This window comes from Prionailurus bengalensis, chromosome D1 (genome assembly GCF_016509475.1).
Source record: "Prionailurus bengalensis isolate Pbe53 chromosome D1, Fcat_Pben_1.1_paternal_pri, whole genome shotgun sequence".
In the NCBI taxonomy this organism is placed as follows: Eukaryota; Metazoa; Chordata; class Mammalia; order Carnivora; family Felidae; genus Prionailurus; species Prionailurus bengalensis.
In genome coordinates this window covers 73672249-73689629 of record NC_057346.1, presented here as the reverse complement: position 1 = coordinate 73689629, position 17381 = coordinate 73672249, and the positions used below count along the sequence as shown (strand labels likewise).

Sequence of the window (17381 nt, the reverse complement as noted above, 5' to 3'; positions counted from 1 at the left end):
ATTGCTAGTGGGAACGTAATGTGGTGCCGCTGATGTCGAAAACGTTTGGCAGCTGCCAAAAAAAGTTAAAATTATCACATATATACATATATGTATATATATGTATACATATATATACGTATGTGTATATATGTATGTATATGTATATACATATATATACATGTATATATGTATGTATATGTATATATACATATATACATGTATATATATATGTATATATATTTCCAAGAATTGAAAAGAGGTAGTCAAATACTTGTACACAAATGTTCATAGCATTACTCATAATGGCCAAATAGAAATAAAATGTGGTATATCCATATAGAATGTTATTTAACCACAAAAAGTAACGAAGATGCTACAACATGGACAAACCTTGAAAACCTTATGATAATGAAGAAGCCAGTCACAAAAGGTCACATATTTTATGATTCCATTTATATGAAATGTCCAGAATAGGCAAATCCATAGAGACAAAGCAGATTAGTGGTTGCCACGGCCTGTGGGGGAGTGGAGCCTAGCAGGTAATTCCTTAAAGAGTACAAGGCTTCTTTTTGGGGTGACGAAAATTCCTGGAATTGATGATGGTTGGTTGCATAACACTGTGAAAATATCAAAAGGCACTGAATTGTACACTTCAAAATGGTTAAAATAGCAAATTTTATAGTATGTGAATTTTACCTCAAAAAAGGTTTAAAAGTTCAACCCTTAAAGACCCTTTGGTCACTGAACCTCTATGTTTAATAAATGTGTTAACAGTAACTTTTTAGATCTAATACTTTTTTTTTGTCTTGAAAAAATAATCAGGTTTCAGGGCACCTGGCTCAGCCAGCTGGTTACGTGTCCAACTTGTATTACGCTCAGGTCACGATCTCACATTCGAGATGGAACCCCAAGGTGAGCTCCGTGCTGAACATGCAGCCTGCCTGGGATTCTCTCTCTGCCCTTCCCCCCACCCCCCCACCTCTCAAAATAAATAAACTTTAAAAAGTGATAGCGGTGGCTGCGTGGTAACTACCATGACTTCCAGTGTAGCACTTACTACCAGGGTATTGTAATTGTGAATTCATTAAGGGCAGAGAAAGACTGTGACGTAGCTAGTACCAAGACAAGAGCTGCGCTGGTGAATGGATGAACAACTGCATAGTTGAACCTCAGGCGCCCAAACTCAGTGGCCTTTCTGGGGCAGGGACCAAATCCACCAATCGCTGAAACTGTAGCTGCTCCACGCTCACTCCCAGTCGGGGATTCGAACCTGTACATTTTTAGCGCTGACAGCTCTTCCAGAAAGTCTAACGGCGCACTTAATTTCCCGCTCTGGCCAGAAGCCTCCTTAAAGACCGATGCATGCCGGGATACGTAGTCCTGCACCTCGAGGAATCTTGGGGCACAACTCTGAAAAGCATCTCGGGACATGCAGCCAGGGAACGCCGGGAGTCACGCAGCGTAGCTCCGCCTCCTGCACGCGAAAAGGGTGGGCGTATGTGAGGTCACTTCCTGTGTGCTGGGTAGCTTCCTGCGGCTTTCCTACCCTCGCTCTCTTTTTTGCTGCCTGACCGCCGCCATCATGGGTCGCATGCACGCTCCCGGGTGAGCTCGGGTTTCTGAGCGGGTTGCAAAGCTCGGGCCGCGGGGTGAGGGGAAAAGGGGGGCGTGTGGGCAGCGAATTGAGGGGGTTGATGTTGTAGTTTATTGTGGCACTGGCCACCACCACCACCTTATTTCGAGACTTTCTTTCCCCAGGAAGGGCCTGTCCCAGTCGGCTCTGCCTTACCGCCGCAGCGTGCCCACCGTAAGTAGCTTGCGGAGACACGGGAGAAGTCGGGGAGGGGTGCTACTATCCGTCGCTCGGGAGAAGCGGTACCGAGGCGTGGGGGCCATGTGTGCGTGAGGAGCTCCTCTTGGAGGGTGGTAAAGACCTCTGTGCTTCGGTACCATCCCTAGTTTCTCCTTCTAAGGCAAGTTTCTTTTCCCTAAACAGTGGCTGAAGTTGACGTCCGACGACGTGAAGGAGCAGATCTACAAACTGGCCAAAAAGGGCCTGACTCCCTCACAAATCGGTGGGTATATATATATAATGTAGCTCCTTCCGCCTGCCTTCGTGTAACTTGCTGAAAAAGTCGCTGGGGGTAAACGTGTCGCATACGTGCTTTAAAAACTTTTTGCTGGTTTTCCTGGCTTTACCGCTGATGACCGCGGCCAAGTGTTTGTTTTTTGAACTCTGAAGTTCTTTAATTTGGAAGACGGGAAAATTGTTAAAATGCTCGCCAAAATTTAATGAGTACTTAGTATGCGCTAGGTAGTTAGTTACTCCTGGCTGAATGGTTCTATACATTTTATATATAATGACTTCATGTAATTCTGATTGCCGTACTTTCAAATGATTGTGAAGTTTTCTCCATCTTACAGTTGAGGAAACTGAGGCACCGTGCAACTATATAATTAGTCTAGCCAGAGGTATCACACAAAATAGGAAATACATAATAAACTGTAAAATACTCAGATGGTGCTATTTTGAGATTTAAATTTTTTTTTTCAACGTTTATTTATTTTTTGGGACAGAGAGAGACAGCATGAATGGGGGAGGGGCAGAGAGAGAGGGAGACACAGAATGGGAAACAGGCTCCAGGCTCCGAGCCATCAGCTCAGAGCCTGACGAAGGGCTCGAACTCACGGACCGCGAGATTGTGACCTGGCTGAAGTCGGACGCTTAACCGACTGCGCCACCCAGGCGCCCCAAGATTTAATAATGTATGTAAAGGTCTCAGAAGAATGTCTGATTATTAAGTTCAGTTATTAAGCAAATATACGTGGGAATCTCACTGATTTCTTTGGTGGCCTATAATCCATCAAGTTCACTCTGTTGATAAGCACCAGCATTGGCAGTTTCCTCCAGAACGGTTTTCCTTAGTGCTGGGTAAACCAACCTTGGATGTCTGAGTGAGCTTTACATGCATTCTCATGTTGTTTTTCTGTGATACAAAAGGAACCCTGTTTCACAGAGGAAACGTGGATAATGACTTGATCTCAGAGCCTTGACATCACATGCTTCAGTTCTGTGTTTGGCGGGGAGGATTTATATTACTGTTTTTTTTCAGGTGTGATCCTGAGAGACTCCCATGGTGTTGCACAAGTACGTTTTGTGACAGGCAATAAAATTTTGAGAATTCTTAAGTCCAAAGGACTTGCGCCTGATCTTCCTGAGGACCTCTACCATTTGATTAAGAAAGCTGTTGCTGTTCGAAAGCATCTTGAGAGGAACAGAAAAGTAAGAGAATGGAACTGTTTGTATGAGCTTCAATAAACTGTAGTGCATCTGATTTGAATTTCCTAAAGAGGCTTGAAACACAAACTGTGACACCACAGTTGCTTTGAAATAAAAATTCTACCAGAAAAGACTGGCAGGAGGTGGGTGGCTTTGGCTCCTCTAGATGCAGTATATCACTTGATTGAAAATGTTGAGTTATTTATTTGCAGAATTTTGTTTTATTTGCACAGTTTTGCGAATCATTCATGTTAAAATTTTGGGGCGCCTTAAATTCCCTTAAGGATTTAATCTAGCCACATGAACCTTAGCCTAGGATTCTATTACAGGGCATTGGGTAACTTAAAAGTGCACGGTATCTATACATTCTTTTGTTAAAATAATATTTGATTATTGTTTTGAGGGAGTCTTCTTAAATTATGTCGATTTTTATTTTTAAGATAATAAATCTTTATAATTTGTCCTTTAGGATAAGGATGCTAAATTCCGACTGATTCTTATCGAGAGCCGTATTCACCGGTTGGCTCGATATTATAAGACCAAACGAGTCCTCCCCCCAAATTGGAAATAGTAAGTATTAACCTTTTTTGTTAATAAGAACAGACATTAGCCATATAGTAAACACAGTAGCAACTATAGTAAAAGGCCTGTTAGTGAATGTTTTAGTCCATGGCTCTGTGGTCAACTACTATTTCAATTCTGCCATTTTGGGAGGAATACAGCATAGACAATACGTAAACAAATGGGTATGGCCGTGTTCCACTGAAACTTTATTTACAAAGGCTAGCAAAGGGCCATAGTTTGCAGACCCCTGATTTAAAACATGAATAAGCCCTTTGAATCACTTCTAGATAGTGGGTAAAGTTTCAGCTCATAGCTCTGCTCCTTGTTTTTATGTTGTCTTCATTTTTGCATAGATAGCTCATTATGATGATTAATTTCCAAACATTCACAGGTTTCACTAGAAGGGTTTTTCCTTATGTTGGCCGGTTCTCCCTTAGATGAATGAGCATCTTTGTTCCTCATGCTTAAACACAATAAACTAATTCAGGAACCTTGGCATTTTGGTGCATTTTATGTATTTGTGGTTTATTTTAGCTGTTTGAAAATAGCTCTGCTAGGTGTTAGAGTCTGTGAATAAATATGGGGGACCTATAATAATCCAACTCTTCTTCCCTCTTCTTTTTTCCTTTTCAGCGAGTCATCCACAGCCTCTGCCCTGGTTGCATAAATTTGACCATGTGCTCAAGCAATAAAATCATTGTCTAACAAGAAGCATAGTTTGTATTTTCTTTCCCTAGAAGTATATATATCATCGATTCATATGTATTGGTTTTTTGATGTGGAAGTGTTGTAGCACAATGAGAAGTGTGATTTTGAGGGAGCAATGAGGTAGCACCCATCTATTCATCCCTTCACTGCTCAACTAGCTGAGCAGTTTATAACTTGGTGGGTGGTTAAATGGGGGAGGGAGTGGCAGAACTGGAAGAAACTAGGAAAGCAGTGACTTGTTTTGATGTCATGGCAAAAATGTTTCTAAGTATTTTTGGTACATTTGATGTTAAGACTGAGGTAGACCTGTGAGGAATGTTATCCCGGTAGTGTATGTGGCAGTCTACTAAGAAATGCACAAAAAGTTTCTCTGCAGGAGGAACATCTTTAGTATGAAGGGTCCTAAGGAAGACCTGATAATTTGATCCCAGTCTTGTTGGTAAGGCTTAAAGGTGAAGAAGGGATTCAGGTAACAGTAAGCACAGTTCATTTGAATTAGGGAGCCAGAAGAACTGTTGGTGAGATGAACCCAGGTCACTAAGCCTTGCAACTTTGGGAGGGTTAAATAAACACTTAGCTGGGTGTTTTCAGAGTATTTAATTCTTAACCTAATGAGGTATGTGGGTATCCCTGTGTAAAAGAGGCAAGTCTGGAACCATGAGTGAGTTGTTGATTGTAAGACAGGTAAATGATAAGCTGTACGTCAGGCGGGTGTATGGAGCCATGCTCCTTCAGAATTCAGAAAACGTCAAAGTAGGTGATTTTTATGTACTGCCTGTTTTCTAAGTGTGTATCACTTAAATAGATACACTGAATAAGCTATTTTCTTAAGGTTTACCCTAAGCAATAATCAAAGTTGTATTTGAAATCACACTATTAGGTGAAGTCCCTTTTTTAAGAGACTAGTAGCAGCTAGCATTGATCGCCTTTTGAGTACTGTGCTCTGGGGTTACAGACACCAAGTGACTTGCCTTGTTCTTCAGAGCACTTGATCTATTCACCTACCCGGTATTGTGAGCTCTATGCTGGGTATGCAAGCTGATTCAGTCCCCCTTCTAATGGGCTCACAAATAATTGGAAACCGTCTGTTGCAGTATTTTACCCAATTCTTACCTGGTGTTAAAGATTTAAGTTTTTCATCCTTTGTGTTCATGTTCATGTCTTAAAAGTGACTAACCATCATAAACCAAGAATCAATCTGACGAGTAAGGCAAACATTTCCAAGAGTGATGAATAAGTAAAACAAGGTAACTCCCAGCACGATCCCTTGGAATCCCTAAGTAGCTATGCAGATGTTGGGTAATGATGGTTCTGGACCAAAAACTAGTTAATAGTAGGTGGGACATTTGATGTTTCAAAGCATGTATAGATTTTGTTCCTTTTTTTGTTAACATTTATTTATTTTTGAGAGAGCATGAGCAGGGGAGGGGCAGAGAAAGAAGGAGACAGAATCCTAAGCAGGCTCCAGGTTCTGAGTTGTCAGCACTGCCCATCGCGGGGCTTGAACTCACAAACTGTGGGATCATGACCTAGGCCGAAGTCAGACACAACTGAGCCACCCAGGTGCCCCTAGGTTTCTTTCTAATTGTAAGAAGTATTTGTATATTTGTGATTCTTACCATCAAGCCAACAATTAACTACAACTGTTTTTAAGGTTTTTATTTTTTGAGAGCACAAGCAGGAGGGGGCGGAGAGAGGATCCAAAATAGGCTCCATGCAGTCAGTGCAGAGCCCAACACCGGGCTCAGTCCCACAAATAGATCATGACCTGAGCCGAATCAAGAGTTGGACATTTAACCAGCTGAGCCACCAAGGCACCCCCAGAATTACTGCAAATACAACTGCAAGTAGGTTTTTAATGCCTTAAAAAATGAGTTTATTTGATATAGTAAACAAAATGTAAAAACATCTGCAATTCTTTTAAATTGTGAGCAGAGGGGTCAAACTTGGTCCTCAGCAACAGCTCTGCCACTTAAAGGCTATGGGGGTAAAATCTAAAGAATATTGGGGCACCTGGGTGGCTCAGTTGGTTGTCCCACTTTGGCTTGGGTCATGATCTCGTGGTTTGTGTGTTCAAGCCCCACATCAGGCTCTGCGCTGACCATGTGGAGCCTGCCTGGGATTCTCTGCCCCTCCCCAGCTTGCGCATGTGTGCTCTCTAAAAAAACTAAATAAATCTCTAAATTACTGTGAGGATTATATGAAGTTAATATGTAGCAGTAGTTGAATCATTCAGAGAACTTTAGCAATTGATTTGGTGAACATCCCTCCAGGTAACTACCTGTTAAGATACTCCAAAGACTTTTGGTACATGGGCATCTTACTACATAGATCATCTCATCATTTTTGCTGGTTATGTCTTGATTTTGGTATTCCATGGTGCTATGTACTATAATTTGCCTTGTTATCTTGAGATAAGTCCCAGGAATGGGAACTTTGGCGTGTATGTTTTATATTTTGCCAAACTGCATTTCAAAAGTCTACTGATAAAATTATCAAAAAGTCCATGAGTGTCATTTCAGGTACCTTTCAAATTTTTTTTTTTTTTTTTTTTTTTTTTTTAATTTTAGAAAGGGTGAGCAGGGGAGAGGGGCAGAGGGAAAGAATCCCAAGCAGGCTCCAAGCTCAGTGTGGACTCATCCCATAACAGATATGACCTGAGCCGAAATCAAGACTTGGACACTCGACCAACTGAGCCACCCAGGCTCAAAACTTGTTTTTTGTTTAAGAAGGATACTCTGTTTTTTGTTTTATTCTATTTAACTTACTTGATTAATGAATATTTAATCTTTCCTTTTTGTGAATTGCCTATTCATGCCCTATAAAGTCTGTCTCTTTTGGAATATTGTTAGTCTTTTTTTCTTTTTTTTTTTTTTAATGTTTATTTTTGAGAGAGACCGAGTACGAGTGGGGAGGGGTAGAGAGAGAGGGAGACACAATCCAAAGCAGGCTCCAGGCTCTGAGCTAACAGCACAGAGCCTGACACAGGGCTTGAACCCACAAACCATGAGGTCATGACCTGAGCGGAAAGTGGATGCTCAACCAATTGAGCCACCCTGGCGCCCCTGGAACATTGTTATTCTTAATCCTACCTATAACAAGTATTACAAATATTTTCCCCAATGTTTTCTGTCTTTCCATCTTGTTTGTGGTAATTTTTGCTGTAGAAGTTTAAGAATTTTATAATCCCTAATGATTTTTCTTTATGATCTCTTTTTAAAAAAACAGATCAGTCTAATAAATTGTGTTTTCTGCTTCCCCTTCTGTTTAATATGGTCTTCATCCATCTTTCAGACTTAGACATTTCTTCCTTTTTAAACGAAACTTTCTGACACAGTTGGAATCAGCATGTACATGTTATTTGTCCAAATCTATCCATATGTGAGCAGCTAGGGTTTGAAGGTTTCCTTCAAGAACTGTTCTCTTCATTTAAAAATTATCTTTTCTGGGACACCAGGGTGGTTCAGTTGGTTGAGTGTCTGACTTGGGCTCAGGTCATGATTTCATGGTTCCTTAATTTGAGCCCCACATGGAGCTTGCTGCTGTCAGCACAGAGCCTTCTTTAGATCCTTTGCCCCACTCTCTGCCCCTCCCCACTTGTTATCTCAAAACTAAACATTTTTTAAAGATTCATCTTTTCTCTGGGACACCTGGCTGGCTTACTTGGTAGAGCATGCAACTCAATATTGGGGTCCTCGTGAGTTCTAGCCCCATGTTGGGCATAGAGTTTACTTTAAAGATAAAAGGTAAAATGAACATGTATCACTTAAAGGAAAGATGATTTTTTAAGTTTTTTTTTTTTTAAGTAAACTGCCCAGCATGGGGCTGAAACTCATGAAGACCCTGAGATCAAGAGTCGCATGTTCCACTGACAGCCAGCCAGGTGCCCCTCATCTTACTACTATTTTTTAATCAAAATTATGCATATGTGTGGTTATAAAAGTATTTTACAGGGGTGCCTCGGTGGCTTGTTCGTTGAGCGTTCAACTTTGGCTCAGGTCATGATCTCCTAGTTCGTGAGTTCAAGCCCCCGTGTCAGGCTCTGTGCTGACAGCTCAGAGCCTGGAGCCTGCTTTGAATTCTGTGTCTCCTTTTCTCTCTCTGCCACCTTCTCCACTTGTGCTGTCTCTCTTGCTATCAAAAATAAATTTTAAAAAATTAAAACATGCTTTTAAAAAATAAAAGTATTTTACCAGACAACTAAAAACAATCTTCCCGTTCATAGTCTGAAGTCTAGAGAAACTACTTTAAACTCAGCTGTTTTTTTTCTAACATATAATGCTTTCTTTTTTTTTTTACTGTTGGTTTATTTTGAGAGCACAAGCTGGGGAGGGGCAGAGAGGAGAGGAAATCCCAAGCAGACAGGGATGCTGGGCTTGATCCCTTGATGAACTGTAAGATCCACAAGATTATGACCTGAGTTGAAATCAAGAGTCAGATGCTCAACTGACTGAGCCACCCAGGCACCCCTATGCCTTCTTATTTTTAAACAACATTCCTTTAAAAAAAAAAAAAAAAAAAAGGTGAGGGATGCCTGGGTGGCTCAGCCAGTTAGGTGTCTTGATTTCAGCTCAGATCATGATCTCACAGTTTGTGGGTTTGAGCCCCACATCGGGCTCTGTGCTTTGGGCACAGATTCTGCTTGGGATTCTCTCTCCCTCTCTCTGCCTCTCCCCTGTTGCTCTCTTGCTCATTCTCTCAAAAAAGTAAATAAATTAAAAAAAAATTGAGGTGAAATTCACATAACATAAAATTCATCATTTTAAAGTGAACAGTTCAGTGGTGGTTAGTATATTTATAATGTGCAAACATCCGACCCTGTCTAGTTCCAAAATATTTTTATCACCCCAAAATGAAACCACACTCAAAGCAGTTAACTCTGGGGCACCTGGGTGGCTGAGTCAGTTAAGGCTATGGTTTGCTCTTAATTTTGGCTCAGGTCATGATCTTTATGGTTGGTGAGATTGAGCCCCACGTTGAGCTTTTCACTGACATAGGGGAGCCTGCTTGGAATTCTCTCTGTCCCTCCCCAACTTGCACATGTGTACGCTCTCTCAAATAATATACATACATATATGGAAACATACATACAGTTATTCCTCATTCTCCCCACCTCACTCTGCCTTTGGCAACCACCAATCTGCTTTCTGTTCTGGATATTTCAAATAAATGGAATTCATGTAACGTGATCTATTATGTCTGGCTTTCACTTAGCATCATGTTTTGGGGGTTCATTCACGTAGCATGTCAGTACGTTTATAGCTGAGTAGTGTTCCACTGCATATAAGCATAATTTATGCATTCACTCGAAAGATATTTGGGCTTCCACCTTTTGGCTATTTCAAATAGTGCTGCTACAAACATTCATGTACATGTACGTGTTTTGAGCCCTTGTTTTCCATTCTTTGGGATACACACAAGTGTGGAGTTCCTCTAACATTTTTATACTAGGATTTTTTGCATTTTATTTTATACCTCTTCCCTTGGAATCCTCGTAATTACAGTTTTTGGTTAAATCAGTATTTTAGGTTTACATTTCTGTGGCTTTTATATAACAGATGCTTATGTATAGTATGTGTAATTCTATGCTTAATATTTCATGTAAATATGTTTACCTAAAATGTGTTAGTAGTTACCTTGTATGTTCAAGCATGTTTACTTCCTTTCTTTTTCTTGGTGATATCCCTCCCAGGGCCTGTAACTTCTAACTCCAATTCAGACAGGTTACTCTTAAAAAAAAATTTTTTTTTAATGTTTATTCATTTTTGAGAGATGGAGACAGAGCATGAGTGGGGGAAGGGCAGACAGAGAGGGAGACACAATATCCGAAGCAGGAGGCTCCGGGCTGTCAGCACAGAGCCTGATGCAGGGCTTGAACCCACGGACTGCGAGATGAAGTTGGACGCCCAAACAACTGAGCCACCCAGGCGCCCCAGACAGGTTACTCTTAAGACCCACATGTCTGGGATCCCCTTTCTGCATCAATATGGGGATTCTTCCAGCCTCTAGTGTCAGATTCCTATACTCACATGTCTTCTTTCTTGATTTTCTCCTTCCTTTTGGTGAACCATCCTCTGGTAGCTCCCAAAGAAAAGGCTCACTCCTTGGAACTCATTTCTTTTCTGTTTATATCAACTCCTAGGTAATTTCATCTGGTCTTCCCTGAACTCCAGACTTAGGTATGCATTGGCCTATTCAACATCCCCACTTGGATCCCTAATAAACACCTAGACTTTTGTTTAATCCCAAACAGAACTCCTGATTTTTGCAGCCCAGACCTGCTCTCTCCCCAGACATCTCCATCTCAGTGAATGGCAACTCATCATCAGACCAAAAAGCCTGAGTCAACCTTGACTTTTTTTTTCTCTTACACCTTACAGGTACTTGATCACCAAATCCTCTTGGCTCTACCTTTACAACATATGCCCACAGTTGAACCCTTATGGCCTTTCCTACAACCACCCTAGCCCAAAGTCGCTTTCTACCCTTACTAGTGTAAAAGCCCCCTAAACTGTTCTGTTTCTACCTGTGAGCTCCACCGAGGTCTTTTCAACATCCAGCATGTAGAGCGATCTAAAATGTAAGTCACACGATGTCCCATAGGCTCAAAAACCTCCAGTGGCTTCCCATCTCCTTCAGAATTAAATCTAAAATCCTTATCTTAGCCTATAAAGGAGTGTTAGGATCCTGGCAGGAAACAGACGGATGTCACACTCACATTGAGGAATTAGGCAAGAATCTACTAAAGGAACAGTTTACAAAGATGTGAGTGGGGTTTAGGGAAGCCACGGGGCATACTGTGTGCTAGTTCCTGGAGCTAGCAACCATGGGGAGATATTAGGCGTTTCCACCCCCAGTCTGAAGAGTGCAGGGGAACTAAGGAGGGTCACCTGACAGAAGCTGTGGCCCTCAGTAAAGACTCCTGCCTTCTGATTTGTTGCAGGTACCTTCCATTGGCCAAATCCCACAGGAAGCCAGAGGTCAAGGGAGCCTGTTGATGTGGTCCATGAACATCAGGTTCCCAGGCAGCAGAGAAGGTGGAGAGTGGGTCTGGAGGGACAAGAGGAAAATATCCAGTACAAAGGGCCCCCATGACTTGGCCTCCTCCAGCCACCTCCGTGTTCGTCTCCCACCACCCTTTCTAGTCCCTGTGGCCTGGTTTCACAGACACTCTTCCCAGAGCCACTGGCCTTGTTGATTCCTCTGCAGGGAAGGCTCTTACCCCAGCTATCCACATGGCTTCATTCCTTCCCTTAGGTCTCTATTCAACTGTAACTTCACAGGCACTGTGTAAAAGAGGGCCCCCTCTCACTCAGCACTCCTTCCCCTCAATCCTGCTATTCTTCAGAGTGCTGATTACTACCTGACATGTTCATATTTTCAGATTAGAAGAGCCATTTGAACAAGGACCTTGTTTGTTCACTGCTCTATCTCTGGTTTTTAGAATAATGTCTGGCACGTAGTGGGTTCTCAGTATTAATGCATATAAATGTTAAATGAATGCACATAAGAGTTGAAAAAAGTTTCTAAGATCTTGGAAAATGCCTTTTTCAACTCTCACTGTTGATTGGCAGAGAATTTGGGAATGGGGTCTAGGTTGGAAATCATTGTTCCTAAACATTTTTAGCACTTATTGTTTCTAAACTGCTGTTGAGAAGTCAGTTATCATTCTGATTGATTGCCCCTCCTTTGTTTGTCACCTGTTTCTTTTCTTTGTTTTTGACTTGATGTTCTTAGGATCATCTCTTTATTGCTTAGTGTTCTGAGATTTGTGATTATACCTGGGTTTTATTTTATTTTTTTTCATTTGTTCTGCCAAGTAACCTATTTCAGTCTCAAAATTGTCTTGCAGTTCCTGAAGATTTTCTTGAATTATTCCTTTAATGTTTCTTTCACATTATTTTCTATGTTCTCTTTCTGAAGCTCATTATTTGCTCAGACTTTCTGGACTGATCCTCTAATTTCTTCATCTTTTACCAACTATTGTCCATCTCTTTTCCTACTTTCTGGGAAGTCTCTGCTTTATCTTCTAATTTTACTTAGCGTTTCATTAATACCTTCATATGTTTAATTTCCCAGAGTCAGTGGTATGTCGGTGTTATATGCATGTTGTGGTATGAATACACACACGTGTGTGTAAATATACATATACGTTGTGGGTATACACATGTGTACATTGTTCACATGCATATGTGTTGTGTGTTGGTATGTTGGCAAATGTTTAACTCTTGGGGGGGATGACAACACTGATTTGTAGTGTTTACCTATTTCTGTGGTGTAAAAACTCCCACTATGGCTGATTTCAAGCTCCCAATGCGATGTCACATGGAATTGGGAAAAGATGCTTGGTAGACCATCATATAGGATTGTGTAGGATTTCTCCTATACAGAAACAGTAAACATAAGTGATTTCAAGATTATGAATGATAGTAAAACTATAAAACAATCCAGAAGTGATGGGTTTTGAGTATTTATTAATGTTTATTTTTGAGAGACAGGGCATGAGTGGGGGAGGGGCAGAGAGAGAGGGGGACACAGAATCCGAAGCAGGGTCCAGGCTCCGAGCTGTCAGCACAGAGCCTGAGGTGGGCCTTGAACCCACGAACCATGAGATCAAGACCTGAGCCAAAGTCGGATGCTTAACAGACTGAGCCACTCATTAATGCTGGTGAGCCACTCATTAATGCAGGTGCCCCTCATTAATGATAATCTTAAACTTTTTCTGCCTCTCATTTTCTGTTTTTGCTTGTTTGTCATTTACATTGGAGGCCTTCCTCAAATGTCCAGTAGTCCTTGCAAGAATTTGAATTGTTTGAATTGTATCCAGATGCAGTTACTCTTTTTCATTACTAGGTGGCGTATATTGTGTTGTTGCTGATGCTTCTAACACTACCATATACCTGCAGCCTCTTATATAATTTAAATGTGCTCTCATATTTATTATTTTTTTGATTTTTCACAACTTCGAAAAAAGTTGAATGCAGATATTCTTGGAAGGAGGCTTGGCATAAATTCAAAAAATATATATATCCCATTTTGAAAATGAGGAAATTATGGTTCAGAAAAGGTAACTCAAACCAAGAGCATTAGGATGTCTGGTGTTCCTATCACTATACCTGGATGCCTCTCACAATCTTTCTTTCAAGGCTTTTTTTTTTTTTTTTTTTAAGTGAGGAGTGCAAATAATAAAGACTCATGTTCAGGGTACCTGGCTGGCTTAGTCATTATTGCACACAACTCTTGATATAGGGGTCAAACACCCATGTTCTTCTAGACAAATCAACTTAAAAATTATTAACAGTAACATTTTAGCTAACTTCTAGTATGAAAATATATCCATTAGAGTAATCATATTTTTAAATCTCCAGAAATCTAAGTGAACTTAGGCATTGCTCTTTTATATTGTTTCTCTCTAATGTTACCTATAAGTAAAAATTCAGATTCTCCCAAGCTAAGGATAAGAGTCGCCTTTCAGCTCCAAGCAAGCGCTGTTGCCACATCCCAGCCTTACCTGCAGCATACTGCTGCTCACACTATTATGTGTTGCTGTGGCTGGTAGTAGTAGTTTGGGACTGATAAACCCCCATATCAGGATAGTGTGCCTCTCTAGTGGGGAGGAGGTGAGCAGGGTTGGGCGGGGCTACACAGTTTCATCTGTGTCTGTAATGCTTTCTTGTCTAAGCTAGGTGGTGGGTACAAAGGGTTTTTGTTTATAGTCTCTGTGTCTCTCTGTATGTCCAACATAACTCATTTAAAAAAGTCTCTGTGAGGTCTATAATTATAAACTCAGTTTGTTCACTCGGCAGATATTTATTGAACACTTTTGGGAAAAATACTACTTCTATACAAGCTGTGAACAGCAGTTCAGGGTCTGGATTCATCACTAATTCATTCAACACACATTCACTGAGTTCCTGCTGTGGGCAGGGTGTCATGCCAGATGCTAATAAGATGACTCACACCTGATCCTACCCTTTAAAAGACTCAGAGTGTGGGGGAGGGGCACATTATCCAGTAATTCTACAAACCTCACAAGACAGAAATTAGCTTCAGAAGAGAGGTGTAGAGAAAGTGTTAGGGACGAATCACAGAATTTAGGAGGACTTCACAGAGGAGATGGCAGTTAAGCTGGATCATGTTGGGCAAGTGGGGAGGGGGCAAACCACAAGCAAAGAGCCTTCTGGGCAGAGGGAACAGCATGAGCAAAGTATGAAGGTGGGAGAGTGTTCAGCTTGAGGCTCTAGAGACTATTTTAGTTTGATTGGTGAACTCAGTGGTAAAGTTTGGGAAGGAGTTAGGTCAACTCCCAGGGGGCCCAGGTCCAGGGCAAGCTGCTAGAATATTCTGTAGGAAACACAGAACTATTTGCTGTTTGTAAGGGGAACGGAGCCTGGGTGGGAACACATAGGACCTGCCAGAACAGGAGCAGGTGGGAGACGGATCACAGTAGTCGAGTCCACAGAACCTGGCAGCTGTTTGAGTTTAGGTTGGGAGTGCTCTTCACAAGTGGTTTTTCAGTGTCTGCTTGAACTCCTCCAGGGATGGAAGGTCACCACTCAAAAGGATTTTGATAGTAAGTAGTCCCTCATTTGTATACTAGGTCTCACATGGAACTCTACTGCACAGGAGTGTGGTAAGGGGGAAGGAGGTAGAAGAGGAGGAACTTGGACAAACAGAAAGCATGCTATCTCTGCAAGGGACTGTCCTCTCTGGTTTTGGTAGTCAGTGTGCTTAAGGGTGAGCCCAGCTGGAGTTTCTGAAGTGGGGGAGGCTGCTTTGGGGCTGTGTTCCTTCAGGCATTGACCAACAGGCTGGAGGTTGGGGCTCCTGGATCGCCTTTGTGGTCCCCATATGGGGATGCCATGGTGCTGGGATTGGAATGCCATACCTATGGGGGGTGGGGGGGGAAGCTTGGGACAGAGACACTGTCTAGTGCTTCAGGTAAGGGTGGTCTTTTGTCATCCTGGAGGTTCTGCTCTGCTGGCATTTCCTCTTCTAGTTTCAACTGATCTGAGATCCTCTCAGCAAGAGCCATCGCATTGGCTCTCTCACCCCACCAATATGGCTTTAGGTTCAAAGATTGGGTCAAGACTGGTCTTCCAAGAAAGACTGATTAGGTACCCTTTGGGTGTTATTAGAGCCCCTCCCCATTGCCCTCAGATCTCTCCAGCTAATTTATCTCCATCACTGGAGAGGCACATACATTTCCTAGAGGGTCTGACAGATTATTTGAGAGCCTATTCTAATAGGGTTATTTATTAACAAATTCACAAAGATTTGAAAGGGTGCAGCTTTTGTAAATTGTAAAGTCCTACGCTAAGTGTCATTATTTATGTGAATCATCCCTGAGCACTTCTGATTCAGGATCAGGGAGTTATGGAATACAAACTCTTTTGTCCCATAATTTCTTTGGAGCTTTTTTTTTTAATGTTTATTTATTTTTGAGAAAGAGAGACAGAGCACAAGCAGGGGAGGGGTAGAGAGAGAGGGAGACACAGATTCTGAAGCAGGCTCCAGGCTCTCAGCTGTCAGCACAGAGCCCAACATGGGGCTCAAACTCATGAGCCATGAGATCATGACCCGAGCCAAAGTCAGACCTTTAACCGACTGAGCCACCCAAGTGCCCCTGGAGCTTTTTTTTTTTTTTTTTTAATGTTTATTTATTTATTTTGAGAGAGAAAGAGTGTGTGCATGCACTTGAGAGCAGGGGAAGGGCAGAGAGAGAGAGAGAGAGAGAGAGAGAGAGAATCCCAAGCAGTGTGCACTGTCAGTGCAGAGCCTGATGTGGGGTTTGATCCTGTGACTGTGAGATCATGACCTGAGCTGAAATCAAGAGTCAGATGCCTAACTGCTAACTGCTGTTAGTTAGATGCCTAACTGCCTAACTGCCTAAGCCACCCGGGCCCCCCCTTTCTTTGGTTATAGCAACCCTGTGCTGCAAAAATGATTAAACTTCTCTTTGCCTCAGTTTCCTCCTATCAACTGGATGTAAAGTATCTTGCCCAAGGTCACATGACCAATATGAGGCCACAAAGACTGGACATTAGATTTTAGAAATGGAGGGCTTATTTCTTCCTCTTTTCTCAAAGCAGCCTGAGGTGTGACACTCTCAACCCTGTTGAAGGACAGTTCTCTGACTTTTAAAAACAAGGTGAAGAGTGGGTGGGGAAAAAGAAGGGGAGACCTAGGTATTGTGGCTGGGTGTGTCAAGGCACCTGGAGTTCATGGCAGGAAGTCCCTGAAGAAGTTGAACTGGGATTTTGGGGTGTGGCAGTTAGCCATTCAGGTGATGAAATTTAGGTCCCACTACCCCAGGGGGAAGAGCCTGGGATGGAGAGTCTAAATAGCATCGTCAGGATGGACCTCTGGTCTGTCAGTGTCTGAGCCTTGTTTTCTCTGTCCCTGCACAGCCTCCCAGTGGTGGCCAACTCTCACTGTCTGGCTGGTCCTTGTGTGGAAAAGAAGGACATGGATCAGGTAGGCATGTTAAGTTCTGGAAGCAGGTACAAGTATTCAAGTCTCCAATACTTCCAGGAGACAGGCCCTGGGGCAAGGAGATGAGTGTTTCCAGTCCCAACGGAATCACTTTTTCCTGCATTCTAACAGATTCCTTTCTGGCCTCATGCCTGCCTGAAGGTTGGAAAATTAGGTGTATTGTGAGTCATCTCCTGGGCTCTGCTCAACCTGCCCATTTATTCATTCCGCAAACATTCTCTAAATGCTTACAATGGGCCTGGCACCCCTCCTCCCCTCTCTCATCCATCCATCTATCCATCCATCCATCCATCCAACCAACAATTATTTATTAACTACGTGTCAGGGGCTGTTTTAGACTTTGGGATATAAT

At 42.1% G+C, this 17381-nt stretch overlaps 1 protein-coding gene across 1 annotated transcript; it reads left to right on the top strand.

Moving 5' to 3' along the window:
• The first annotated feature begins 1498 nt into the window (after nt 1–1498).
• On the top strand, nt 1499–4537 carry RPS13 (ribosomal protein S13). Its single transcript, XM_043580766.1, has 6 exons — nt 1499–1587; nt 1741–1789; nt 1979–2057; nt 3096–3265; nt 3732–3832; nt 4460–4537. Exons 1-6 carry the CDS (start codon nt 1565–1567, stop codon nt 4491–4493), a joined length of 456 nt encoding a protein of 151 aa, XP_043436701.1. The 5' UTR covers nt 1499–1564; the 3' UTR covers nt 4494–4537.
• The last annotated feature ends 12844 nt before the right edge of the window (nt 4538–17381 follow it).

Bases quoted from the DNA above. Each gene is read 5' to 3' on its own strand.
- RPS13 (XM_043580766.1), top strand. From the start codon at position 1,565: ATGGGTCGCATGCACGCTCCCGG. The intron at 1,588-1,740 runs GTGAGCTCGGGT...TTCTTTCCCCAG, and splicing joins GGTCGCATGCACGCTCCCGG to GAAGGGCCTGTCCCAGTCGG. The intron at 3,833-4,459 runs GTAAGTATTAAC...TTTCCTTTTCAG, and splicing joins CTCCCCCCAAATTGGAAATA to CGAGTCATCCACAGCCTCTG.